The following is a 25,165-nucleotide window of genomic DNA, read 5'->3' on the forward strand; positions in this document are numbered from 1 at the left end:
TGATGATAGAAATTAGATCTGAGGTTGTTTGGGGTAGGAGGTAAGAGGGGAGACATTCTGGGACGATGGTAACTTACGTTTTGTTTTGTTTTGTTTGAGACGGAGTCTCACTCTGTCACCCAGGCTGGAGTGCAGTGGCATGATCCCAGTTCACTGCAACCTCCGCCTTCCGGGTTCAAGCAATTCTCCTGCCTCAGCCTCCTGGGTAGCTGGGACTACAGGTGCGTGCCACCACACCCAGCTATTTTTTTTTTTTTTTTGTATTTTTAGTAGAGATGGGGTTTCACCGTGTTTGCCAGGCTAGTCTCAAACTCTTGACCTCAAGTGATCCACCCGCCTCGGCCTTCCAAAGTGCTGGGGATTATAGGTGTGAGCCACCACGCCCGGCTCATTCTATGTCTTGGTTGCGGTGGTGGTCACACCGTCATGTGTATGTTTGACAAAACTCTTCAAAGTATGCACTTAAAATGCTTGCATTTTATTGTATGTGAATTATGCTTCAATATGGTAGAAGGAAAAAGAAAAACCCACAAAAGCTGGGCAGAAGATAGGCTGAGGAGAGTGTCATTGAACAGAAAGCCCTCTAGAGTCTGCTGCAGAGGCTTAGCTGAGACCAGATCCTGAACAGAGTAGAGTGCGGAGAGAGAGAGATTTGGGAATTGAATGATTTTGAAGGAAACTGTTGTATTTTAAAATCTCATATTTTTAAAAATTTCAAGTTATTAAATGTATTAAGGTGATCACTTTAAAGCCAGAATTAAGGAAGACAGAACTTTGATAAAATGATAATATTATTTAAAAATTAAGAAAGCACAGCTTCGAGTCACGAGCCTGCTTTTCTCGCCTGTCTGAATACTGTCCAGTACATAGATTCTATGGACTTGGAGCCCATCACCTCGCAAGAAGACCCCGTGCGCTACCACGAAGCTTGGCAGAAGCTCTGTAGTGCTCAGTGAGTAGAGTTCACTGCCTTGGGCGTCTGGGGTTCTTTTAGTTTGTTTTAATGAAAAAGTCCTCTGTCTTCATGTGCTAATGGTAGGTAATTGACTTGTTAAAATATTTTTTAATTATTGGAAAGACTACCTGCTGTCTGATTTAATCCTTTAAAAATGCAGTTTGTCATTATCATTGGATCTGAAAAGCTGTTTTGATTTTGATATTGTTTGCCATATGCGTCTATTGCTGAGGCTTATTTAACGATTTTTCATCCAGAACATTTGATGAGTACCCATCAGTAGAATCTCATAAATTGTTTTGGCAGCTGTTATTTATAATAGTAAAAACATTAGCAAGAGTTTCTGGTTCACCAGAACAGTTGAATATCACGGAGGTGTACACCTTCTTCTGAGTGTCTTGGTCAGTACGGCACACAGAGCTGATGAAGAAAGGCCCCCTTCTTAGGGGAGCATTTTAAGCCAAGAGGTAAAATAAATTATTTATATTAATATATGTATTTAAAATTATGGGCTGGGTACAGTGGCTTATGCCTGTAATCCCAAAACTTTGGGAGGCTGAGGCGGGAGGATTGCTTGAGCCCAAGAGTTTAAGACCAGCCCAGGCAACATAGGGAGACCCTGTTTCTACAACAGAAACAACAAAACCAGCTGGGTGTGTTGGCACATGCCTGTGGTCCCAACTCCTTGGGAGATCGAAGCTGTAGTGAGCTGTGATCACACCACTGCACTCCAGCCTGGGTAACAGTGTGAAACCCTGTCTCAAGAAAAAATAATTGTGGACAACTGAGTACCACAGATAGTGCAGGGGCAGTATTGCAGTTATGTGTACTATCTTTTTCCCTTGCAATAAGCATGTTCTTATGTTACAAGAAAAGTCCGTAGTTTTGTATGCAGTTTCTAAGTTCATAGTTTTTATTCATTGTATTTATTCATAGTATTTATTCATATTAGGACAATTCATTGTCCTAATAGCACAATGTATGGGGTTAATTCATGGCTTCAGTGTCTTGGTAATGGCCCCTTAGGTGGTTATTGCAAGCTGGACTGGTAGAAAAGGGGAGTTGCCTTTGTGGTTTGTTCTTTTGTGCAGTGGAGTGCTGGTTCCAGGAGGATTTGGTGTTCGAGGAACCGAAGGAAAAATCCAAGCAATTGCCTGGGCTCGAAATCAGAAAAAGCCTTTTTTGGGTAAGGAGCTCTGCAGTGCAGTCTTCACTTGGAAAGAGTAGGAAAGAGTGGGGAATGGTGCCACATGGGAGCCGATGAACAAAGTGGGGGGATTACTGAAGCGCGCTGTCTTTGCGGATAGGAGCCCAAGTAGAAGCCTTCATGTTTCTCTTTGGAGACAAATTCAGTCTTTTAAAATGGAAAGCTTATTTATGCTTATGAGCTTACATGTAGATGTTGTGGAATTTTGAGAGAATGAATTGTGAATTCCTGTCCATTTAATGAACCCAGCTGTTTGCAGCACACGTGATGTTGAGTTTTACATCCGCTCACTTGGCACAACAGCTGACTGTAATTGGACAAAATGATTTTGGATGCCTCCTGGTGCTGTACATTTTAGTAATTTTCAACTTGAACAACTGTAAATAAAAAGAGAGGGTAAGAAAACTTGAATTTTAAAGTACTGAGGCTAGGCATGGTGGTTCACACCTGTAAACCCAACACTTGTGGAGGCTGAGGCAGGAGGATTGCTGGATCCCAGAAATTCGAGACTGTAGTGAGCCAAGATCGCTCCACTGCACTCCAGACTGGGCAACAGCAAGACCCTGTCTGGGAAAAAAAATGTACTGAATAGAATATCACTTACTTCTAAAATCAGATGACTTTGCAAATCTAGAATTTTCATCTACTTTACATGCAGTTTTTGAAATCTAATACAAGTAAAGTGTAACAGCAGAGGGTACTTGTTCATAGCGGGAAGTTAGGAGTTTGCGATTATACTTCTCCGAATAAAGGACACAAAGGCCATTGCGAGACTGCTGGGAAAAGTAGGAGCTGCCTTTTTAATGGAGCTTTGTTTGTTTTCCCCCCGACTGCAAGGTGTGTGCCTAGGAATGCAGTTGGCAGTAGTTGAATTCTCAAGAAACGTGCTGGGATGGCGAGGTAAGTGTGCATTAAGACACTCATCCAATTCCCACTTGTGTATTTCTGGAGGATATGAGGCCTGTTGCTGCCTAGGTGATCAGGAGCTTTGGAGAAGGGCAGGCCTGGGTTCCCAGCACCTCATGGTGTGCTGTAAGGGAGCTGCTTTGCCTCTGGAGGAACAGCATGGCTCCTCCACGCAGGAAGGAGGGAGCACAGCCAGACTGCCTCCTTTGCCTTCTGCCCCTGTGTTCATATTCTTGAGATTCTGTCACTTTGATCACCGTGGCCACCATCTTGAAGCTGGTGCCTGGTGAGAAGTTGTCGTCCTAAGTGAGGCTTGGGCAGTCATTATGAGAACCTGGGCTCTGGAGCTATTGAACCTGGGCTCAGATTCCAACCTTATCACTTATGGATGATTTTAAGCAAATTACTTAGCTTTTATGGGTCTCTGTTTTTTCTGTAAAATGGGAGTAATAATGGTATGCACATCACATGATTAAGGGAGATAATGTATGTAAATAGTCTCTAGCAGTGCCTGGAAAATAGGGAAATGCTCAGATAATATCAGCTCTTCGCCTAGCTGTGTATTACTACGTGACAGACCTCCCTAAAATTCAGTGGCTCCCAACAGCAGTGACTTCTCAACTCAGTATTCTATGGTTTGGCTCAGTGCATGGGTTTTCGCTGCAAGTGGTGTAGTATCTGAGATTGCACACTCCTGCCTTCCTTTCAGCTGTGAGCTCAGCCCAGCAGGGACGTCAGGATGCTCCCTCCACCTAATGGCTCATCATTCGTTAATCCAGCCCAAGCTTCCTCACACAGGGCGGGCAGCTGGCTTCCAAAATGACAGGCCGACTGTGCAGGCACTTATCAGGCCTGCTGATACCACGTTGGCCAAAACAAGTCGTGGCCAAGCCCCGACTCAGCGGGGAGGGGAATACACATGGGTGTGAAGACTGAGCATGCTGCGTTGGGGCCACCCATGGACTAGTCCATCACAGCCCATTTATTCTCTGTAGCCCACCTGACAAATATTAGATTTTCAGAAAGACCTTGTAAATTCTGTGGAAAATAAACAAAGTAACCTGAAGGAATGTAAAAGCAGTTTGACTGTATAAAGTACAAGTGACTCTGGTGGCCAGCATATGGTTTAGGGCTGGGTTTCATTCACCCTTTCCCTGAGAGGCTGCTTCACAGTGACCTGGGAGTGTGGCCCAGTTTGGTAGACGGCATGCCCTTGAGTGCTGGCTTCTGAGTCCTGGGAGGCACTGTCTTACCACCCGCCACCCCAGAGCTGCCTTTCTGGGCTCCCTGGATCCTTCACAGCCGCAGACCTCTGCCTCTCACTTAGGTTCCCAAATAGATAGGTGCCTTGGTGATGAGCTTACACTTCAGTTGAGACTGGACCCTGGTTCAGGCCAGGAGAACAGTGCCCAGCATTCACACAGTAAAAGGAACTTGGTCCTTTGCTTTTTGGTCTTTAGTGGTTTTACTTTGGTTAGATGGTAAGTTCAATGAAGGATAGAAAGGTTGAGTTGAAATCAGTTAATTTCTGACTGAGCTATTGAGTGAAACAGTTGAGTTGGGCATTGTATTAGCTGCTGAAGATGAAAGAAGTATAGAAGAAATAGTACTTGTTCATCTTGGAGAGACAGAGTCTGAAACATTAAGACAATATAAAAACTTGGCTGGGCATAGTGGCTCAGGCCTGTAATCCCAGCACTTTGGGAGGCTGAGGTGGGTTGATCACTTGAGGCCAGGAGTTTGAGACCAGCCTGGCCAACATGGAGAAACCCCATCTCTACTAAAAATACAAAAATTAACCAGGTGTCGTGGTGTGCGCCTGTAGTCCCAGCTACTTGGGAGGCCAAGACATGAGAATCACTTGAATTCCGGAGGTGTAGGTTGCAGTGAGCCAAGATTGTGCCACTGCACTCCATCCTGGGTGACACAACGAGACTCTGTCTTAAAACACAAGCAAACAATATAAGAACTGTCACAGGCCGGGCGCAGTGGCTCATGCCTGTAATCCCAGCATTTTGGGAAGCCGAGGCAGGCAGATCACCTGAGGTCGGGAGTTCGAGACCAGCCTGACCAACATGGAGAAACCCCGTCTCTACTAAAAATACAAAATTAACTGAGCATGGTGGCGTATGCCTGTAATCCCAGCTCCTCGGGAGGCCGAGACAGGACAATTGCTTGAACCCGGGAGGCAGAGGTTTCGGTAAGCTGAGATCATACCATTGCACTCCAGCCTGGGCAACAAGCGTGAAATTCTGTCTCCAAAAAAAAAAAAACTGGCATAAAATGCAGTATCTAATTAAAAATTACTAGGTTATGCCATTAGTTTTGATTTCCCCATTTTGTACTGATTGACTTTCCAGAAAGAGTTATACTTAATGGAAAAAAAATCAGCTGTGTGTGGGTTGAGTATTTTATGTATTAAAAATGCTATTTATTGCTGGTCTGGTGGCTTGCACCTGTAATCCCAGTACTTTGGGAGGCCAACACAGGAGGATTGCTTAAGCCCAGCTGTTTGAGACTAGCCTGGGCAATATAGCCTTTGTCTCTCCAAAACATGAAAAAATATCAGCTGGATGTGGTAGTGTGCCCCTGTAGTTTGACCTTCTTGGGAGGCTGAGGCCGGCGGATTGCATGAACCTGGGAGTTCAAGGCTGCAGTGAGCTCTGATGGCACCACTGCCCTCCAGCCTGGACAACAGTGAGATCTCGTACGGGGATGAGGCCAGGGGGATGCTATCTTCAGTATTTATTATAATCAATGATCTTAAACTGAGGAGGGAAGTTGTGTTTAGAGCTTAGCGATGAAACTATTAATGACTTTTGTTTGTAACTGTTTTCATAAGTATTTTGGTATTTCAGATGCCAATTCTACAGAGTTTGACCCTACGACCAGTCATCCCGTGGTGAGTCAAGTGTTTGAACCTCCACAGGGCTTAGAAGGGTGTGGAAGGGGCGTTTATGAACGTGATTGATGATTAGAGACAGGAAGTGAGACCGCTTGAGTCCATCCCAAAGAACCCTGAGATAGGAAAAAGTTTTCGTTTTCATTATGTAATTCCTCCCTAATCTTTCCAATTGACCACAGCAAGTTTTTAAGACAGATACCAGCCCAGGAAACTGGAGGGGATTCCTGATTAAAATTATTCTCCATCCCTACTCCCCTCAACTCCCAGAACACGGTGTAGATGCTAATACGAGAGCCTGCATGTGTGCTTACTGTGTGCTAACCGCTGCTCTCACTGCTTTCATATGTCTATTACATATTAATTCATGGGATCCCCAGCCACAGTCCTGGGAGAACTGCTGGGGTGGAGCACTGGTTGGCTTAACCGTATCCAAAGCTCTTCCAGGCTGGTGTACCTTGCGTTAGATTTCATGCCGAAGGCGTGTGGCATTCTCAGCCTGCTGTACTGTTAACGCAAATGGAGAAGGGATGATGCCTTTATTCACCTTTGAATTCCCAGACCAGGGTGACAGAGATGTAAAGGGAAGGGCACTTATTTACGTTTTTCAGCATTCAACAAATGTGGATGCGTACTATGTGCTGGGACTGCCCTTGTCACCGAGGACACCGTGCTAAATGAGATGGACAAGGTTCTTGATCTCACGGCACTTAGATAGCATCACTGTGTGTTTGTTGACCTGAAACTGAACTTTGCAGATACTAAGGCCTCAGGAGTGGACCAGCAGATGTTTTGCAAGCAGCATGGGGCTTTGGGGTCGGGAAGAGCAGGGCACAGAGAGCCTGGAGGTCAGAAGGTGCCTGGGAATGCTGGGTTGAGAGGTGGACTGGGCCATCAGTGTATGGCCCACCCAGTCCTCAGATGCTTGCTAAGCTGCAGGGTGCTAACTCTGCATCACTTGCCTTTGAGCAGTCATTGGGCTAGCTGGGACGATGACAGACATGTTAGGACACATCCAGTCTGTGTCTGTGCTACTGTATCAGTCTTTCTGAGGATGTGATGTTTACCGTCCACAGTGCTGGGGTGGGACTAGCCCGAGGAGGGGCTGCTGTGGTCCTGTCTGCAGATCAGGAGGACAGGCTGAAGGACAGAGCCTCCACCCAACCGAGGTTACAAATGCTAACTGGGAGACATTTTCTCCTGTGACAAAATGTCTCATAAGGAAAGCCTGGAGAATTAGAGCCTACTCATAAGCCTTTGCCACCCACTCAGCCAGGGAGGTTTCTCTCTAGCGGAAGCAGAGTTCTGTAGTTGGTGTCTGTTTTCTGAACATCTCCAGGTCGTAGACATGCCAGAACACAACCCAGGGCAGATGGGCGGAACCATGAGGCTGGGCAAGAGGAGAACCCTGTTCCAGACCAAGAACTCAGTCATGAGTAAGAGCTGCCTCGCGCTGGCCCAGCCTTTGGCTCTGCGCGCCCAGGACTTGTCTTAGGGTGGTGCCGTAGCTTCGAGGAGCAGGCTGGCTTTTTTTTGTTTCGTTCTTGTTTTTGAAGTTCTTTCTTTCCTCTCTTATTCATACCCTTTTAGGATGCACTGTAATAGCCATCGAAGCAGTGTGGGTCTTAGAAACGCCACTGGCGTGCAGTCAGACTCCTAGGCATGGGCGCCTCAACACAGTGAGGCACTGAGGTTACATTCATCCTTATTGGTTACTTTCCTATTAAAACCAGCCATATAAATTGCTGATGTTTGGCAATTTTTGTCACACAAAAATGGCAATTTCATATGATTCAGCCTAAGTAGCTTCTGTTGTAATAATGCCATTTCATGCATCCTGATTTGCTTTCCAAGGCAGTTTTCTAGCAGCAAAGTGCCCACGCTTTACACTCACGTGCTTGAAGATGGTGGTGAGAGTCTTGTTTCTGTTATGGCTTTCTTTAGTGTTGTCAGAAAGAGTCAAAAGCCCAAGAATTAGTGTAAACTGTGCTGTTAAGAGCAGGTGACCTTAGCAGATTCATAGAAATAGCCCTCAAAAGACTTGGCTGTGTAGATGATGAAAAGTAAAGCGGGAAGGAGGATGTCTTTGTGAATGCATCATCCTGTGAGATAAAGTTCTCTACATCCAGCCCGTTTGTTTTGCCAGGGAAACTCTATGGAGACGCAGACTACCTGGAAGAGAGGCACCGCCACCGATTTGAGGTGAGGATTCCAGCTTGCTCCTGGTACTCTGGAAAGATTGTGAGCTGAGAGACCAGCAGAATTATTGTTCATGCCTCAACAGGTGAATCCAGTCTGGAAAAAGTGTTTGGAAGAACAAGGCTTGAAGTTTGTTGGCCAAGATGTCGAAGGAGAGAGAATGGAAATTGTGGAGTTAGAAGGTGATTATTCGGGCAGTTTTATTTAATGGAAAACTTAGTAAAGTTTTCTTGGCATATGGGAAAATATAAAAATGTTATCTTGTTGCTCCTGACCTAACAGAATTAGGAAGCAGCACTGTCTTGTGAGGGAAGGGGTCTTGATAAACATGGGGTCTGGACCCTGGAAAGTTCTTTTTGGTACATGGCCTTACTCAGGGAACCATTTAACTTCTGGCTGCAGTTTCTCCTTCTCCAAAATGCTTGGAGTTGGTACTAAAGCCGCTTCAGCCCTCTCCTGAACTGCAAGACTCAGTCTACAGAAGTCCCGGGAGCCAGGGTCTGGGATGGGACTCTGGACAGGAGGCCGTCAGCCAGGAGGGGACAGCACAAGCAGTGCTGGAGAAAGGGTGTCAGATCACTCATGCTTTGAGGTCACCTTTACCTAGATTGAAATGAGAAAGTCATTTTCAGATTATTTTAGGGCCTATGGAAACATGAAACATTTAAGCAGATTTTGTTCTTTTGCACTTTGAGCAAAACCTTCACAATGAAGCTGTTTCTTTTGAGTCTGTTTCAGATCATCCCTTTTTTGTTGGTGTTCAGTACCACCCTGAGTTCCTGTCCAGACCCATCAAGCCCTCCCCACCATACTTTGGCCTCCTCCTGGCCTCTGTGGGGCGGCTCTCGCATTACCTCCAGAAAGGCTGCAGGCTCTCACCCAGGTAGGTGCACTCTTTGCTTCAGTAATCCATTTGTCTTCTCTAGTCCTTTAGGTGGTAGCTGATTCATTACAGCAAAACGTCAGTCGGTCATAAAAAAAAAAGCCACAGGCGCCTGGGGCGAAAGTTTCCTCTCCTTTCCCGGAGCTTTCTCACAGTGCTTCCCTGGCAGTGTTGGCCAGGTCCCCTTTCTGCAGCATCTGAGCTCTGGTGGTACTGACCAGATCACACTTGGCGTAGGACCCTCTGGCCCATGTTAAGGGGAACTAGTTATTCCTGGGAAGTAAGCCACAACCCAGGTAGGTTTATGTCCCATTGCCACCTTTATCCAGAACCAGTACTCAGAGTTGGTGGTAGGGTGTGTGACTGAATGTATACCTTTTGTATCTAGAAGAAGGAAATCCTTCTGTAGTTTCATACTAAATATATTATGTAGCAAACAGTCTTTCTGATTCCTGCCATGTGCAGACAAGTGTCCCTGTAGGAACTGTGGCTATAAAAACAGGGACGTAAAGTGAGTTTTTTGGTGGGAGATGATGCATAAACCATCTGAATTCTACAGGGACACCTACAGTGACAGAAGTGGAAGCAGCTCCCCTGACTCTGAAATCACCGAACTGAAGTTTCCATCAATAAATCATGACTGATCTTGTAGTGTAAGTGGTATTTTAAAGTTTTAGTTTTTTGCCGGGCGCGGTGGCTCAAGCCTGTAATCCCAGCACCTTGGGAGGCTGAGACGGGTGGATCACGAGGTCAGGAGATCGAGACCATCTCTGGCTAACACAGTGAAACCCCATCTCTACTAAAAATACAAAAAGCTAGCCGGGCGAGGTGGCGGCGCCTGTAGTCCCAGCTACTCGGGAGGCTGAGGCAGGAGAATGGCGTGAACCCGGGAGGCGGAGCTTGCAGTGAGCTGAGATCCGGCCACTACACTCCAGCCTGGGTGACAGAGTGAGACTCCGTCTCAAAAAAAAAAAAAAAAAAAAAAAAGTTTTAGTTTTTAAAAAAAAATGGTGATGGCACACTGCGATTACAAGAATATCGTGGAAGTTTAGGGCTGAAAATTTTTATCTGTCAGGAATGAAAGTGGTGAGGTCTTGAATATAATCCATAGGTTGAAAGAGAAAAGAAAGAAAGGAGTGCGGTCAGTACGGGTATCAAATGGGCAGTCCTTCCTCCACATTGCTTTGCACCTCCCAGTCCTGCCCTGGGGATGACAGCTTGGGTAGCACAGTCACTGGGCAGTTGTCTCAATACTGATTACTACGTTCTGGTGCCAGTCTGACCAGTTCTGGGGCTGGGGGTGGAGCGGGTCTGAATTCTTAGGCCCTATTGTTTGACGTAGCTAAAAATTTGGAGATCTTGAAGGAAGAGACAGATATGACAGTGTGGCACTTGTCATTTCTGCAGAGCCTCAGGTTTTCATCAGGAAGTACTTTAAAACTGACACTGCTTAGAGAACAGTTTTTTGTTGATTGGTGGTTATTCTGGAATTCCTTCAAAGTTGGAACAATTGCCAAACAGATGTCAAATGTTTGTTAAGTGACAGGACTTGTAGGTTCATAAAGTGCAATAACTGTGGGCACTGCCACGAAACGTAAATGTCCTTTAAGATAACTGTGTGGGCCGTGTTGGCAGAAGTATGCGTTCTGCTGGTGAGGTATCAAATGAGGAAGTGTCAGTCGGGAATCTGGGGTCTGGAAGGAGAACCAGGGGTATGGGTGTGGCCCCACTGCTCCTGCCCTAAGGCCTGGGCAGGGGGACCTCCCTGAATCCTGCACACAGTGTGTTCATCACCAGCGGGTCTCTGGTGCTGGGTCCGTGCCGGTCTGACCTGCTGATCACAGCTGTTTCCCTCCTGCCTTGGTTGGTTGACCCCTGTCCTGGGATAGCCTAAATAGGTTGTGGGTAGCATGAGAAGTTAGTGTCAGGAGGAGAGCCTGTGTGCTAGGTAAGCGTTGAACACAGATGGACTCATGAACCCCCTGACCAGGGAGTTTGCTATAGGCTGTTTCACAGTCTAGGGAGCTGGTATAACAAGAATTGTTACCAGTAAAGGAGGCGGATATTTGGTCAGTTATATGGAATTCTGACTGCGTCGCCAGTGGAGAATTGCCCATTAGCGACACTGTGATGAGGTGCTGTGGAGAAAGAATGCTTGCATTGGGTGGTTGTAGAAGTCGATGTGTGAGGTCTTGAAAATGTGATTCTGTAGGAATTATAAATTTAGTGTGTAATTATTCCTGTTAGGCTCCTTCTACTGCTGTGCCGTGAAAAACAGGCTTCGTTTCCCATGGCAGCTGACTAGAAATTCTAACTTTTCTACTTTAATGTACATCATATAATTCCCACTTTTTTTTTTTCTTTTAAACAGGGATGATTCTTCAGGAGACCCTTCAGACTTGGGTAGAGTTTACAGCTTTGACTTTACACTCGGCTTTGGACACTTTCTTTAAATTATGTTTTTATTAAGATTATTTTATTATGCGGAAAGGTATTTGGGAAACTTGTCATTTGCATGTCCCATCATGTATACTGGCTCCTCTGTGGTGTCTGCCTGTTGCGTGACACTCTCCTTGCAGTTCTTGAGTTGCGGCAGACATCGGGATGGGAAGTGATGGTGGGTGGGGCTGCAGAGTGCCCCAGTGGTCACCTGGTTTCTCAACTACCTCGCGTCATTGCAGATGCTAGCGCGTTGCCTGTCGCTTTCCCCTGGATGCCTAGACCGTTATAAAGTGTGCCACATGGACTTACTGAGCATGGAGAGAGGATTTTAGCTAGGATTCGGACACTTGGTGCTGGGAACCTCAGGGTGTTGCTTGCCACTAAGCCATGAAAACCAGAGACAAAATCTCTGTACTGCCCTGAGTTGGGGGGATTCTCAGTGCCAACTGTGGCTGGTCCTCATCATCCAAAGGGATGGTCAGTTTGGTGTCCCATGAAACACCAAGATGTCTGTCTCTGAAGTGTGATTTTAAAATCCCCATGCCTGTGGCTGCGCTTCCTGTTGCTAGGGCTGGGAAGCACTCCTTGCATCAAGGGGTCACTTACAGAACAGAGTCTTTTGGGGAAACTTCCTCTAAAACCCTCTCATATATAGACAGCTTTGACTCGAGGGTACATTTTTCTTCCAGGATGGTGTTACTGCAGTTGAAAGGGCAATATGAAGTTATTTTCTTAATGTGACCTAACGATAGGCACAGCTGTGTGCTACTATATTCTGGCCGGACTCAATGTGTACTCTAACTTAAGAAATAAATAATGCAGAACAAGAGACATGCTTTGCTTCTCATTCTGTTTATGTCATTGGCCAGATGGGAAGTGTCTGAGCACGGTGCTAGTGTGCCTGTGTGCGGTCACCTGAATTGTCCGTGCCAGGTGCTCCTGCAGGTGAGCAGCCTTGAGTCAGCAGACGACCTGAGAATTTGTTTAAAAACTAAGAAATGAGGCTTTCTTTTTAATAGGAACCAGAATTTTTCATAAAGCTTCAAATACGGGTTCTCAGCATGTAGAGCGAGATGAAAAGGTGCATGGGTGCTGTTTATGCTGCTTCATGACTGAGAAAGAGGAGGGATAAGCATGGTTTAGGAGGGTGGTCGTCTCCTCTGCCAGGCACTGGACGTGGGTACCCCATATACACAGCCAGTGAGCCGTGGGCCAGACTGTCTCCACCAGCAGAACTGCTTGTTATGGTACTTTGAGTGAGGCTGATCAAGCATAATTCTAACCTCTTCTCCCACCTGGTGGTACCAGGAGATAGTCTTCATTTTAAATTTTATTTATGTTTTTGAGTCATGGTCCAATCTGTTGCCCAGGCTGGAGTGCAGTGGCACAAGCACGGCTTGCTGCAGACCTCCTGGGCTCTTAAGATCCTCCCGCCTCAGCCTCCGAAGTAACTGGGACTACAGGTTCACGTCACCATGCCCAGCTAATTAAATTTTTTATATATAGAGAGAGAGACAGGGTCTCGCTGTGTTGGCCAGGCTGGTCTTGAACTCCTGGCCTCAGGGCGATCCTCCCACAGTGCAGGGATTACAGGCATGAGCCACTGCACCTGGTCACTAGCCTTTTTTTTTTTTTTTTTTTTTTTTTTTGAGATGGAGTCTCGCACTGTTGGAGTCTCGCACTGTTGCCTGGGCTGGAGTTCAGTGGCGTGATCTCGGCTCACTGCAACGTCCACCTCCCAGGTTCAAGTGATTCTACTTGCCTCAGCCTCCCAAGTAACTGGGATTACAGTTGCCTGCCACCACGCCCATCTAATTTTTTTGTATTTTTAGTAGAGATGGGGTTTCACTATGTTGGCCAGGCTGGTCTCGAACTCCTGTCGTGATCTGCTCGTCTCGGCCTCCCAAAGTGCTGGGATTACAGGTGTGAGCCACCGTGCCTGGCCTTTTTTTTTAAAAAAACATTCCCCAAACTGAGGGTCTAACATGCCGATTGGTGACGTCATGGCTCTCCACAATGGTTGGGTGTGCGGGTGGCATGAAAAAGCCTCCCAGTAATTATGTTCCTGCCCCTACGTTTAAGATCACTTTGATCAGTTGTTAAGTGCTGGCCACAGATGTAAGGTTTCTGAGAAAAGAGATCCCAAATGACTCTCCAGGGCTTGCAAAACCCAAGCAGCCCTGCCAGCCTGGCTGTGGCAGACAGGATAGGGCTGAAGCTGGATTTACAGGAGGGCAACCTATGCCCAGTATTTACTGATCCGTCCCCTGAGGAGGAAAGCTGGTCACATTCCTCATTCCTTTCTTAATGTGACCTAACAATAGGCACAGCTATGCGTAACTTCCCTTCAGTAACTTCCTTCAGTCCAGGGGGTCTGGGCAGGTTCTTAGCAGTCCGGAGCAGCTGGGCTGAAGCCTGACTTCACCCTTCCTTTGTAGAAATCTGTTTTCCCCCCAAAAACATTTCCAAGGATTGTGGTCCCTGGACTAGCGCTTAGCAGTGGTACCGGGACTGTGGAAGGTGCTCAGAAACGCCAGTCCTCCACCTTCTTGAGTAACACATTTGAATAGTTTTCAAGCAGCCTTGGTGACCTTGGGGCAGCTCGGGGGGTGAGCAGCAGGAGTCTGGTAACCTGCCACAGTACAGGTGTCCGTGATCACACTGGTCCCTAGAACCAGCATGAATGGCAGCCGAGGCAGGGGTTGTGTGCTCTTTGCTAAGTGGGAAAACCAGGTCTCAGAGCAGTTGTGATGGCCCAGGAGATGTCACATGGCTGGTGAGCAGAGGGGCTGGGGGTTCCAAAGTTCTCATCTGTATCTGTTCTGTGGATATGGCCAGGGGTCTCAAGTTTTAGGGGATAACTGATGTGTGTTCTGTGGAACACCGGTCCTATGAAATGCCCTGTTCAACACGATTTGGTGATTTTCTGGTGGCTCAGACCCCAAATTTAGGAGTATCCTTAATTGTCTCACCGGCAGGTATTTATTGGGTGTCTACCACATGCCAGCCCTACCCAAACCCCTGTCCCCCAGAGCAAGTATTTAGTGGGGGAAACACCAAATACAAGCTACAGAGTGTGGCAGTTCATAGATGGAGAGCAAGGGTGGAAGTGAGCAGGGGAGTGGCAGTGCTGGGAGGTGGTGTCTTTAAAATAGGATGGGTGGGAAATTAAGCATGGACTTGAAGGTGGAGACAAAGGAAATAGGCTAGCGCAGAGGCCCCAAGGCAGGAGTGCAAATGAACAAGTTGGTGGGCGTGGCTGAAGTGGCTTGCACAAGGGGCGGAAGACATTGAGGTGGGGTGGGCTAGGTCGTGGAGAATCATGCAGGCCCTCGTTTGGGCTTTGCTCTTGAAGTGGAGATTTTGGAGGGCTATGGGCACAGGCGCAGCATGAGTGTGATCAAACTGGCTTTACAGCCTCTGGCTCGGCTGGTGGAGACAGCAGGAGAAACCAGAGGCAGGAAGCTGCGGGAGGTGTCTGGTTTTGTTTGTTTTAAGCTAATGGTCTTACTGGACCAGAGGGGTCTTGGAAAGGAACTGAAACCCTTAGTGTGAGGTGCTGCTCTGTGCCACAGCTGGCATAGACACAGGGCACTGGCCTGATGGTGGCAAAATGCCCCTGCCCCCGGAAATTGTCACTGTCTTATAGATGAAGAAACAAGCACAGAGGCATAGCACTTTGCCCCATGGTCCCTGGTCTTTAAGACACAGCTGGACTGGAGTGTGAGAGGCTGGGTTCCCTGCCTTTGCAGGTCTGTCCTCTGCCTCCTGGACAGAGGTGGGCTGGGCCTGGGACTCATGACCCTGCAGCATCTGACCGGCTGACCCAGTGTCCTAGAAAGAACCATTCTTGTCCCAGGTGCATGTAATTTATTAACGGAGCTTTGACAATCACAAGTTCCAGCAAGTCAGGGGTAGGGGCTGCAGGGTAGCTTCTTGCCCTTGTAACCACAGTCACCAAATATGCCTCACCATCTGTGAGGGGCTTTCCTGGAACGACAGACTCCCTTCTGGCACTGTCCAGCCAGCTGGAGTCACAGGCCTCAGCCTGGGCCAAATTAGCATTTTAGGGAGAGGGACAATCCATGTTCTTTCTAAAAGAAAGGTCGTTTGGGGACAGGGCTGAGAGCAATTTCTTGGCTACACAGACTGGGGGCTGTCAGGGTTGAAACCACATGGGCTCATGTGTCATGTTGAAGGAGCCCCTGTCCGCCTCTCAGCAGCCTGCATGGGCTTTACTGGGTCGGCCTTAGGCTCAAACAGGAAATTCCTGGGTCTCAGGTGGAGAGCGCCGCGCCATCCTGCCTGCTCTCCAGGGCCCTCACAGGACACAGCAGGTGCAGGACATAGGCCCGTGCTGCTGCAGCTGCTGCTGGAGCTGCTCCTTCTCCATCGTCAGCACCTTCACCCTCTCCTCCAGCTTGCCCAGCTCCACCAGCCATCTCTGAGGGGACATGGGAAAAGCATGTGGCCAAGCCCACCTGGTCTCGGGCCTGTCCATCCTCCCCTCCACCTGAGGCCAAACTGAGGGAGAAAGGGAAAGCCCGGGAACCTGGGAGCTTTCTCAGCTAGGGGGAAAGTCAGGCCCCTTGGCCTGCTGCCACCTTCAACCAGGAAGGTTGGAAGCTGCCGGCTGCCAACCCTGGAAGGGAGCCTCCTGCATGCTGAGCCCGCCATGTCCCTCCTCACTGTTGGCCCTCTTGTCCTCCATTCTCCGTTTCCCTCTTGAAAAAGCTCTTCCTTGGGACTGTGTCCTGCCCCTCCGCCCCTTTAGGGCCTCCCCTAAAATGCAGTGTATAGTCCTTGGGGTTTTCTGGTGATGGCTCAACATTCTAATCTCCCTGCTCCCTCAGCCACTCACGATCGAGTGCGTTAACTGCCCAAGTAGAGGGTGAGGGGTTTCAGGCACCTCTGAAAAGGGGATACTGCATAGATTTTTTTTTTGAGGTGTCTCGCTCTGTCACCCATGCTGGAGTGCAGTGGTGCAATCTCGGGTCACTGCAATCTCTGCCCCCGGGATTTGATTGATTAACCAGACTCAGCCTCCCGAGTATTTGGGACTACAGGTGCCCGCCACCATGCCTGGCTAAGTTTTATATTTTTAGTACAGACGAGGTTTCATCATATTGGCCAGGCTGGTCTTGAACTCCTGACCTTGTGATCTGTTCACCTCATCCTCCCTAAGTGCTGGGATTACAGGCGTGAGCCACTGAGCCCAGCCACTGCATAGATTTTTAAAAGGAGAGGGCCTGGGCCTCTTCCCACCAGCTGCCTACCCGTGGAATACGGGATGTAGTGTGATTTTAATCCAACCCCTTGGGTTAAACAGGGTGATGCAGGGCCCAGGGAACCATGGTGGCTTGCCCTGGGCTGCTCTGTGTGACTGAAGGGGCCTGGGGTCAGCTTTGCCCCACCCCACCCACTGGCCTCAGCTTCCGTACCTGCCTGCACCACTCCTGGATGGCGCTGGCGGACAACGGGCCCTGGATGCTCCCGTCGCGCCGCAGAAACACCTCCCCCTGGTCTGTCTGGTAGAGTTGCGGCTGGCTCTGGGCCTTGGGGGTGTGCACGGTCAGGCGGATCACCTTGGGAGGGGCAACAGCAGCTCTGGAGGCGCCGCCTCTCATGGTCGGCAGCCCCCATCCTGCCAGGCCGCTCAGCATTGCTCACTGATTCCTTAGGGCAGGCCGGCAGGGCTGGCACAGGGGCCATCACCAGCCCCTTCTCCTGTGGCCCCCGGTCCCGTCCCTGCCCCAGCACTGCCTGGCAGGAGCACAGGCCATCGTCTTGTTGAGTGATGACAGATGACAGGCCTGGAGGCCCTCCTGTCCTGCAGGCTCACCTTGAGGGGGACGCTGGTCTCTGAGGTGCTGATCACAGGGACAAAGGTCAGAGTGTAGGCATCAGGAAAGACCTGAGGCTTGAAGCCCTGCAGGATAGAGTCCACCAGCAGGCGTGCGCGGTCCTCATCACGGTGGCTGCAGTGGATGCCCCGCACCAGGCCGCTGTCCTCCACTCCCACGAGCAGGCTGCCGCCCTCGCTGTTGAGGAAGGCGCACACATAGCGCCGCACATGGTGCTTGAAGGCCAGGCTCAGGTACTCGCCGCTGCCCCGCTTGAACTCCATGTTGCGGGTCTCGCTGCCCAGGAAGGCACCCTGGAAGAGCTGGTCCTTGCCCACGATCTCCTGGTGCACAATGGCACTGTCAGAGCACACACCACTGGGCCGGCCCTGGCAGCTGTGCAGCTTCCAGGCCTGGGGCCTATCAGGCAGTGTGTGTGTAGGCCAGGCGGGCAGCGGGACATCAGAGCCTGGGCTGGGGCTGGGGCTCAGGCCACTGTCCTCCTCCTCCTCCTCCTAGGGTGGGAGTCAAGAATGAGTGTATGAGTGTAAGGGTCAAGCCAGAAAATGGGAGCCCTGACCTTGAGAAGGACTGCAAGAACCCCCGTCCGGCCCCTGCTGCAGCCTGACTCTCATGGGCATCCTGATGCCCCTCACCAGGCTGAGGGGCCTGGTGCTGCCCACCCTCCTGCAGCTGAGGCAGGAAACCCTTGCTGGATTGAGGGTTCCTGTCAGGGCTCCTTTCCCTGCCGATCTGGGCCCTTCCCAGGTGAGCTGTGGGATGCCTGGTGGGGAAGAAGAGATTTCTGCTTCCCAGGGCTGGGTGCTGGGACACGTGTGGGCCCATTTTTTCTTACTTGGGTTGCAGACAGGCCCCTGAGGCCCAGAGCCAGATCATTCCAGCAAGTATCTCAGCACCCTGTGACAGAGCTGCAGGACCCTGAATGGAGAGGGACTCCCAGGTACCCACCTACTTACTGATTTCAAACCTTTGCCCACTACTTTCTGGGCTATTAACAAGTCCGTCCTAATCTCCACTTCCTTCTGCACCTCCTGAATCACCTTTCGTGGTTTGGGCTCTGCTCGAGGGCTCGGTGTGAGCCTCCTCGGGACCAATTCCTAGTCTGGGCCTCCTCAGCCAGCCCCTCTCTGACCTCCCTGCTTCCAGGCTCACCCTTTCCTGTCAACCCTCCTTAGTGATGTTATCTTCAAGGCAGATTGTTACTCCTCACAATCCTTTCATGAGCGGGGGTTGGGGTGAGGAGACCAGGGCACCTCCCTACCAGCCCTGCAGCTCCCCAGAGAAGTGGAATTGATCAGTCTTAGAAACAGGATAAACCTCATACAAATGTGAAACTGAGTTGAAATGTAAGCCACAGAGCCTTTTAGTTCTGCAACAGTTTAAACACCATCATTTTCACACCAAAAGAAAAAGAAACCAAAATCACCTGTCTCGTGGAGTGACCTACCCTAACGTCCCATGTCCCACCCAATAAAGCCAGCGGTTCATCCTTGCCTTGGATGATAGCCGTGGTGACCTGGCCCCTACCCTACCTTCTGGCCCAACTTCCTTCCTTAGCACCCCCTGCAGCCTTTAGTGGGAGCTCCAGGGCCACCAAATGGTTTGCCCTTCTGCAGACACCACAGTCCCTCTAAGCCCCCAGGTTCCTCTGCATATTCTGTGTCCCTGGCCTGGAATGTCCTCCCCCACAAGTTCCTGTCCAACGCCCTAAGTCACAGCCTGGATTTCACTTCCCCTGTGAATCTGTCCCCAGAGAGCAGGGCGAACCTTCCTGTGTCCTCTCACAACTCTGAGCGCAGCCACCTTGCAGCTCTGTGGGTGGCTGTCCGGCTCTGGCCACAGATGCAGGGCTCCTTGGGGGCCTGGCTGGGCCTCTCATCCCTGCCTTAACTCCTGGCACAGAGGGGGTATTCATGATTGTTAATTGAACAAATGAGTTGGGCCAAGGGGAAAATCAGGGCCCCTGTGTCTTCTAGGGTCTCCCAGGCCCAGAGGCTGGAATGTAAAAGGACCCAAGGAGGAGGCCCCCTCGTGGCCTTTCTTCACACAAGCATCGGGCTTGAGGCAAACTCAGTGTCTTTCCCAGAGAAAGCTGGCAGTACCAGCGGCAAGCCATGGTCATTTGAGTAGCAGCCCCCAAGTTTGCAGATTTGTCCCTGCTTCCCCAGAGACACCCCTCCGTCCCCACTCTGCAGGCCACTCCCACCCAGAGTCTCTCCCTTGGGGTGAGGCTTTGGAGCTTGCTTGGGAAAAGTCCCACTTACCTCTCTGTGGCTGAAGGGCCCTTGGGCCTCACTCAATAGCAGCTCCTTCCCACGGGCTGCCAGCTCCTTGAGGATTAGGTGCTCCTCCAGGGCCGTCTGCAGGCGCCAGGGGAGGGAGGCCAGGGTGTCCCTGCGGACAGTCACCTGCACCAGTGCATAGGCCTTCCGCGGCCGCCTCACCACCTCGATGTGCTCCCGCGCCACCGGCATCTCCAGCCGCTCCAGGGTGTCTCGCAGCAGGCAGGCGAGCACCGGCACTGAGAACTGGGGGTTCAGATGGCCCACATAGAGAGTGCGCGCCGAGGGAGCCTCCTCGAGGTCAGAGTACTCAGTCAGGGACTGCTCTGCGGGGAGCTCTGGCAGGGACTCCTCACCCCAGCACTCCGTGAAGGGCTCTGACACCTGTGTTTGCACCGATCTCTTCATGGGGGTCATGGGAAGGCTCTCCCTGGGAAGGGGTTCCAGGATTCCTCACTGCTGGCTGCTTCTCCCAGGGTCTGTGTTTTCAGTGTGGCTTAAGGGCTCCCAGAGGACTCAGGGAGTGTCCCGGCTCCTGGGAGGCACACAGATTGGCAGAGGCTGGGCAGGGCCAGAGAGAGGGAGGGCAGAGGGCAAGCAGGAAAGGGCCTGCCACCCACCTGAGGCCTAGGATGGGAAAGCAGAGTCAGGTGGACTGAGCAAGACACAGGGCCTGTGGGAAGACAGAGGATCTGCGCAAAGAGTGGCAGAAGGGACCGGAACTCAGGTCTCTGAGAGCTCCACGATTTCAGTGGCCCCAGGGGTCCTGTCTTCCTTCCCCAACCCACCGGCTAGGGGCCTCCTAGGTACCCTCAGGGTTTCCTGCCTACCAGAAGGTCACTCCTGCCTCCAGGCAACGGAGAAACCCTTTAAAAAGGGCCTCCTGGAGAAGAGGCCTTAACCCAGGACTCTAAGGACTGGCTGGTGGCCCCATTGTAGCTTCTCTGCCTGTTCCAAAACCCAATGTGAGGCCATCGGGGGCTCTGAAACTAGGCAGCGCTGGGGCAAAGGCTTTTAGAGCAGACGATCTTATGCTTTTTGGCACACTGATGAAAGCTATGGCCTCTCAGAAAAATGGCCTTTACATATAAACATTTAACTTAAGGGGGCTCCTAGACCGTAAGAACTCCTAGTCTAGAATGAGTCCTCCATTTTTGGTCCAGAGAGCAGAGGTCAAGAGGAACAGAATGAGGGTTAGAGTTGGTGCCCTGGCGCTCCCCACCCCAAGTCCAGGGAGCCTCTGTCCTGAGCTGTGCACATATGTGCACACACCAGTCCCTCTACTGCTCCCCACACACCCAGCCTGCATCTTCTCAGATGGAATCCTTGAGGCTGTCGGCCTGGCGGCATTCAGGTCAAACAGGAAGAGGAGGATAGGAGAGGCCTATGACCTTCATGTCCTGGTGGCTCCTGTGGGAGCATGGGAGGTGCCTGCCTTGAGCTCCCATAGCCCCCCGACCCCGGCCGGTAGCTCTCAGGGCACTTGAAGGCTTGGTACAGGGACAGCCAGAACCAGGGTTCTGGGCGGGGCCTGCACAGCTACCTTTGTGATCTCATGAGGCTCAACAATGCCTTCTTGGCCAGCCACAGGCAGGCCGGGTGTGGGAAATCCAACAGGAAAACTCAGCTCCCTGTGGGCCCCACCACACAGTGGAAGCAGACCCAGCAGCCCACCCACCATGCAGTTTGGCTGTGGGACTCCCTTCCCCTGACAGCTTCCAGAATTTGAGAGCTGAAGACACTTCCCCCGCTCTGTGATGTCTCTGCAGGCTCCAGTTTCCATGCAGGTCACCTGTTGCCACCTCTTTCAGCGCTGCTGCCTTCCTCCACCTCCCTCTTCAGTCACCAATCCCAGGCTCTACTGAGTGCTGACAGGGCCCTGCTGCTCCCAAGATGGAGCAGGAGGCACATGGAGGGCCCCTGAGGCCAGGCCCTTCTCTGTGCTGGAGACAGAGGCTGCTGTCCAGAAGAGTCCTGAAAAATAGGTCAGGCACAGCTATCTTTGGAAAGATGAGGTTGTTACCTGCTGTTTGAGAAACCAAGACATGGGGGACACACAGCCTTTATCAGCACAGGACTGACCAGTGCTCATCATTCTGCAGAAGGCTGGCAGCACTTGCCCACACTGCTTCTGAAAGCCCCGACTGGGGGCAGTAAGGACAGGGCCAGAGTTAGATGCTTCAACTAAGGAAGCTGTTTGACAGCGTAGAGAAGTTGCCTTCCTTGTAAGCAGCCTTTCTGAAGATGTTACCGAATGTTTGATTCCTAGGCAGTAGTTTGGGTAGGGCACTCAAGAAGAGAGGCTATGGTGTGCAGGGAAGAGAGGGGCACAGGCCTCAACTGGTGGCAGTGCGAGGCTCTGGGGAGAGTGCGTTCGGTGCCTTCTCCTTGCATGCCCGGGCAGCAGCCAGGTTGGACTTGGCTCTGTGTCCACAGCTCTTAGGGTTAGAGAATGAAGGCTCCAAGCTCCCCCTGCCTCACCCCCTCTCCCTCAAGCCTTTCTTGCCTCTGTCATCCATGAGGTGCCCTCACAGCAACTGAGGCTGTAGCTGTTTTGAGATGGCTAACTCAAGTCGTGTTGAACTGTGCAGACACAGCTGGCCAGGAGAAGCACCTTGACAGACGAAACACCTGAACAGGACCGGAGGCGTTCTCCCTACTTACCTAGAGGCCTTGCTATTGGGTGGCTGATCTGTATGACATTTCCCAAATTGACTTCAGTGCAGAAGCTTTCCCCACTCTTCCTGGCAGTGTCTTTAAGCCACTGCATCACGTATTTCTCTGGCGCCTTTAACAGCCTTCTGTGAGCTGAATATCAGTTCTACTTCGTTTTGGAGATGGGGGTAAAAATTGTCTTTCATGGTAAGCACTAAATACATTTATGAACCATCTTTTAAATACATAAATATAAGATGACGGTTATTTACGGTGTCTCTGGCTCTCTAGTATTGGGTCATAGTATTAGAAAGTATAGGTCCTCTGCAGGCAGCTCGGGGTGGTGGGTTCCGAGCTGGGGGATAAGCAGCCCCGCTAACCCTCTTGCTGGACGTCTGTGACCTCACTGACAAACCTCATCTTGAACTGAAGGAAAAAAACCCTAGAATTTAAGCCTCTTTATGAATGTGAGGTGGGGCCCAAAGATGAGGGTCAGAGAGCTGAGCCACTGTGGACGGCCTCTTTTCATGTTATCTGGACAGTGTCCACTGGGTGGCCCACATGGCCACAATACCTGAGCCCACAGCAGGGATGCCATCCCCTCTTCACAGCTCCCACGTCACAGTCTGTGCTGTTTGCCCAGGAAGGTTAGTCAAGGGGCAGAGGGATAGGGAAGAGGAATAAGCCCAGCCAGGTGCAGGAGAGAACAAGGATGATCAAGAAGAGTGAACTCTGGGGAGGGGAGTTACAGACACAGCTTTCCAGGTCCTGGGACCCACATCACTCCAGCCTCCCTTGGTCTCAAGCCCTCCCCGGCGTGCTGCCTTCAGCCTGAGGATCTCCACCTGGCTTCTGACAGGGCCCAGCTCCAGCTACTGCAGAGTATCTCTGACTTGAGTGGCTCCATCCTAGTGTCTGTGCCCTGGGTACTGTGGGCTGCCAGCCTCTGTGGGCACCTGCGGTCGCTTTGGCACTGCACAGAGCCACAGTTCTGATGCTCAGCTGTGACTGCCCCTGGGCTGGAGGCCGGAAGCTGTGGCGCTGCCCTGATGGAATGTGGTGGCAAGACCATGTCCAGTGACTCAGGGTACTTAGGTAAAGAGGCTGCAAAAAGCTGAGGGCTGCTGAGGGAAGAAGTGTCGGGAACCTTTTCTCAAGGTTTCCCACACTTTTCGTTTTGGTGGTAAAGAAGGAGGGATTCACCTTCAGGCTCTTCCCAACGAGGGAGTATAGCACCAGTGTGAGGGCAGGAACAGTGTGTCCATTTGGCCCACCAGTGCTACACCTCAGGGATCGATCTTAGGGAGTCCCACAAGACCCTCACAAAGAGTGTCTGGACAATGCAGTCCATGGCCAGGAGGCAGGGAGGAGCCATGGCTGGGGAGGGCAGAGTGTTCCAGAAAAATGCCCTGCCCTCCCGTGGATTCGGCCTTAGGTGGGGCCTAGAGCTCTGGTACCTCCCCAGGTGTTTGGTGTTTCCCTCCTGAGCTCAGCACAAAGTCAGTGTCATCTCCCTGTCCGAGCATTGAGGGTGAGCACATGAAGCTGGTGCCACGAGACCTCTGTCACCTGTGCCTTTCCACCTGGTGGGCTACTGGACTGCTGGGGTTCATGGAGCGGTCTCTCCAACACTGCAGCATGTGTGCGCTGGGTCTGAGGCCAGTGCGAGTGCTGCTAATGATTCTGGGTCACTATTAGAAGGCTTGGCTTTTGAAACAATTTCCAAAGTTGAGGGTTTTTTTTTTTTCTTAAACAACATTTAGTTTTGACCCCAGAGGTTATGGCAGTGTGAATAATCCTCTCCCTTCCTGCAGAACTTGACATCTGGTTACCTTTCTAGTTTTGTCTGGAAACCAGATAAAAGTATGTCAGCTGTTTCAGTGCAGCACTACTTATGGTAAACATGATTCCTAATTGTAAATTATCTGCACTTGAAGTTTTCTGTGTGAACTATAAACACTTGTTAAAAAGCCATAATGTTGGGCTTCCTATGTGTAATGACTCAGTTGCGTATGTGGCTTTTGGGGTCCGTGAAAGCTGTGCCTCTTGAGTTGTTCAAAGAGATATGAGCTCCTTTGGGGAATGATGCCTCTAAGCCACAGTGAACCAACCCCCTTCTCCCTCATGTATCTCATCCCTTTGTACCTGAGCTGTCACCTGGGCAACCAAGGAGAATAACTCCCATGACCGATAGATGACTGGAGGCTCTGCGAGGACTGCCCTCCTACTCCTGAAGAGGGCTGCTTCCTGCTGCCCTGCAGCCAGGCCATTTCCTGTCTGACAGCCTTCAAAGTAAATGCCATGCCCAGTGTAGCCTGCAGGGATCTTGAGTCTGAATGGTAGCTGGATCTGAGACAAAGGCCCACGGGAGGGAGTTGCAGGCAGTAGGACATGTTGTACCCCTTAACAGCTATGGAATTAACCTCTGGAAGCACCTGTGAGATGGGGAAAAGTAGTTACACTATAGGACTGTTCTGAGTTTTCAATGGGATACTGTACAAAAACAACTCAGCACAGTGAGTTCTCAAAACAGTGCTCAGTAGGAAGTTATATACTCTTGACGGAAAGAGGGTAAGGTGGGGTGGGTGCCCAGCTTTGCAGCATGTCTGGCCTGCCTACATATGCCAGTGTCACCTTCAGTCCCTGTGTCTTGAGGCTAACATCTAGAAGTTTGTTGTTAGGGTTCAGCAAGGTACTCATTGGGAATAACCTGAATGAATAGCACAGTCTACAAGATCCCAGTGTTGGCCAGGTGTGGTGGCTCAGGCCTGTAATCCCAGCACTTTGCGAGGCCAAGGCAGGCAGATCACTTGAGGTCAGGAGTTCGAGACCAGCCTGGCCAACATGGTGAAACTCTACTAAAAATACAA

At 50.5% G+C, this 25,165-nt stretch overlaps 2 protein-coding genes across 4 annotated transcripts in view; one reads left to right on the forward strand and one right to left on the reverse strand.

Annotated features, from left to right (window-relative positions):
- Positions 1-12,325, forward strand: part of CTPS1 (CTP synthase 1) — a 33,945-nt gene extending 21,620 nt beyond the window's left edge. Inside the window, exons 10-19 of one of the 3 annotated variants that reach the window (XM_030912726.1) lie at positions 864-952; positions 2,047-2,141; positions 3,000-3,062; positions 5,927-5,970; positions 7,310-7,406; positions 8,117-8,172; positions 8,255-8,351; positions 8,908-9,052; positions 9,612-9,705; positions 11,424-12,325. In XM_030912726.1, the coding sequence (XP_030768586.1) occupies positions 864-952; positions 2,047-2,141; positions 3,000-3,062; positions 5,927-5,970; positions 7,310-7,406; positions 8,117-8,172; positions 8,255-8,351; positions 8,908-9,052; positions 9,612-9,696 (771 nt within the window). In that variant the 3' untranslated portion in view covers positions 9,697-9,705; positions 11,424-12,325. The remainder of the gene's footprint in view (positions 1-863; positions 953-2,046; positions 2,142-2,999; positions 3,063-5,926; positions 5,971-7,309; positions 7,407-8,116; positions 8,173-8,254; positions 8,352-8,907; positions 9,053-9,611; positions 9,706-11,423) is intronic. The other 2 variants (XM_030912727.1, XM_030912728.1) reach the window with 2 other exon arrangements.
- Positions 12,326-15,349: 3,024 nt separating this feature from the next.
- On the reverse strand, positions 15,350-24,730 carry SLFNL1 (schlafen like 1). The gene is made up of 5 exons (XM_030942575.1): positions 20,261-24,730; positions 19,623-20,175; positions 17,337-17,852; positions 16,936-17,079; positions 15,350-15,938 (listed from the first exon to the last, which is right to left on the reverse strand). Exons 2-5 carry the CDS (start codon positions 20,055-20,057, stop codon positions 15,816-15,818), a joined length of 1,218 nt encoding a protein of 405 aa, XP_030798435.1. The 5' UTR covers positions 20,058-20,175; positions 20,261-24,730; the 3' UTR covers positions 15,350-15,815.
- Between the last annotated feature and the right edge of the window lie 435 nt (positions 24,731-25,165).

The sequence above is a fragment of the Rhinopithecus roxellana genome, chromosome 12 (genome assembly GCF_007565055.1).
Source record: "Rhinopithecus roxellana isolate Shanxi Qingling chromosome 12, ASM756505v1, whole genome shotgun sequence".
NCBI lineage: Eukaryota > Metazoa > Chordata > Mammalia > Primates > Cercopithecidae > Rhinopithecus > Rhinopithecus roxellana.

Bases quoted from the DNA above. Each gene is read 5' to 3' on its own strand.
- SLFNL1 (XM_030942575.1), bottom strand. From the start codon at position 20,057: ATGACCCCCATGAAGAGATCGGTGCAAACACAGGTGTCAGAGCCCTTC. The intron at 17,080-17,336 runs GTGAGCCTGCAG...GCCCCTCCCAAG, and splicing joins AGACCAGCGTCCCCCTCAAG to GTGATCCGCCTGACCGTGCA. The intron at 15,939-16,935 runs GTACGGAAGCTG...ATGTCCCCTCAG, and splicing joins TCCAGGAGTGGTGCAGGCAG to AGATGGCTGGTGGAGCTGGG.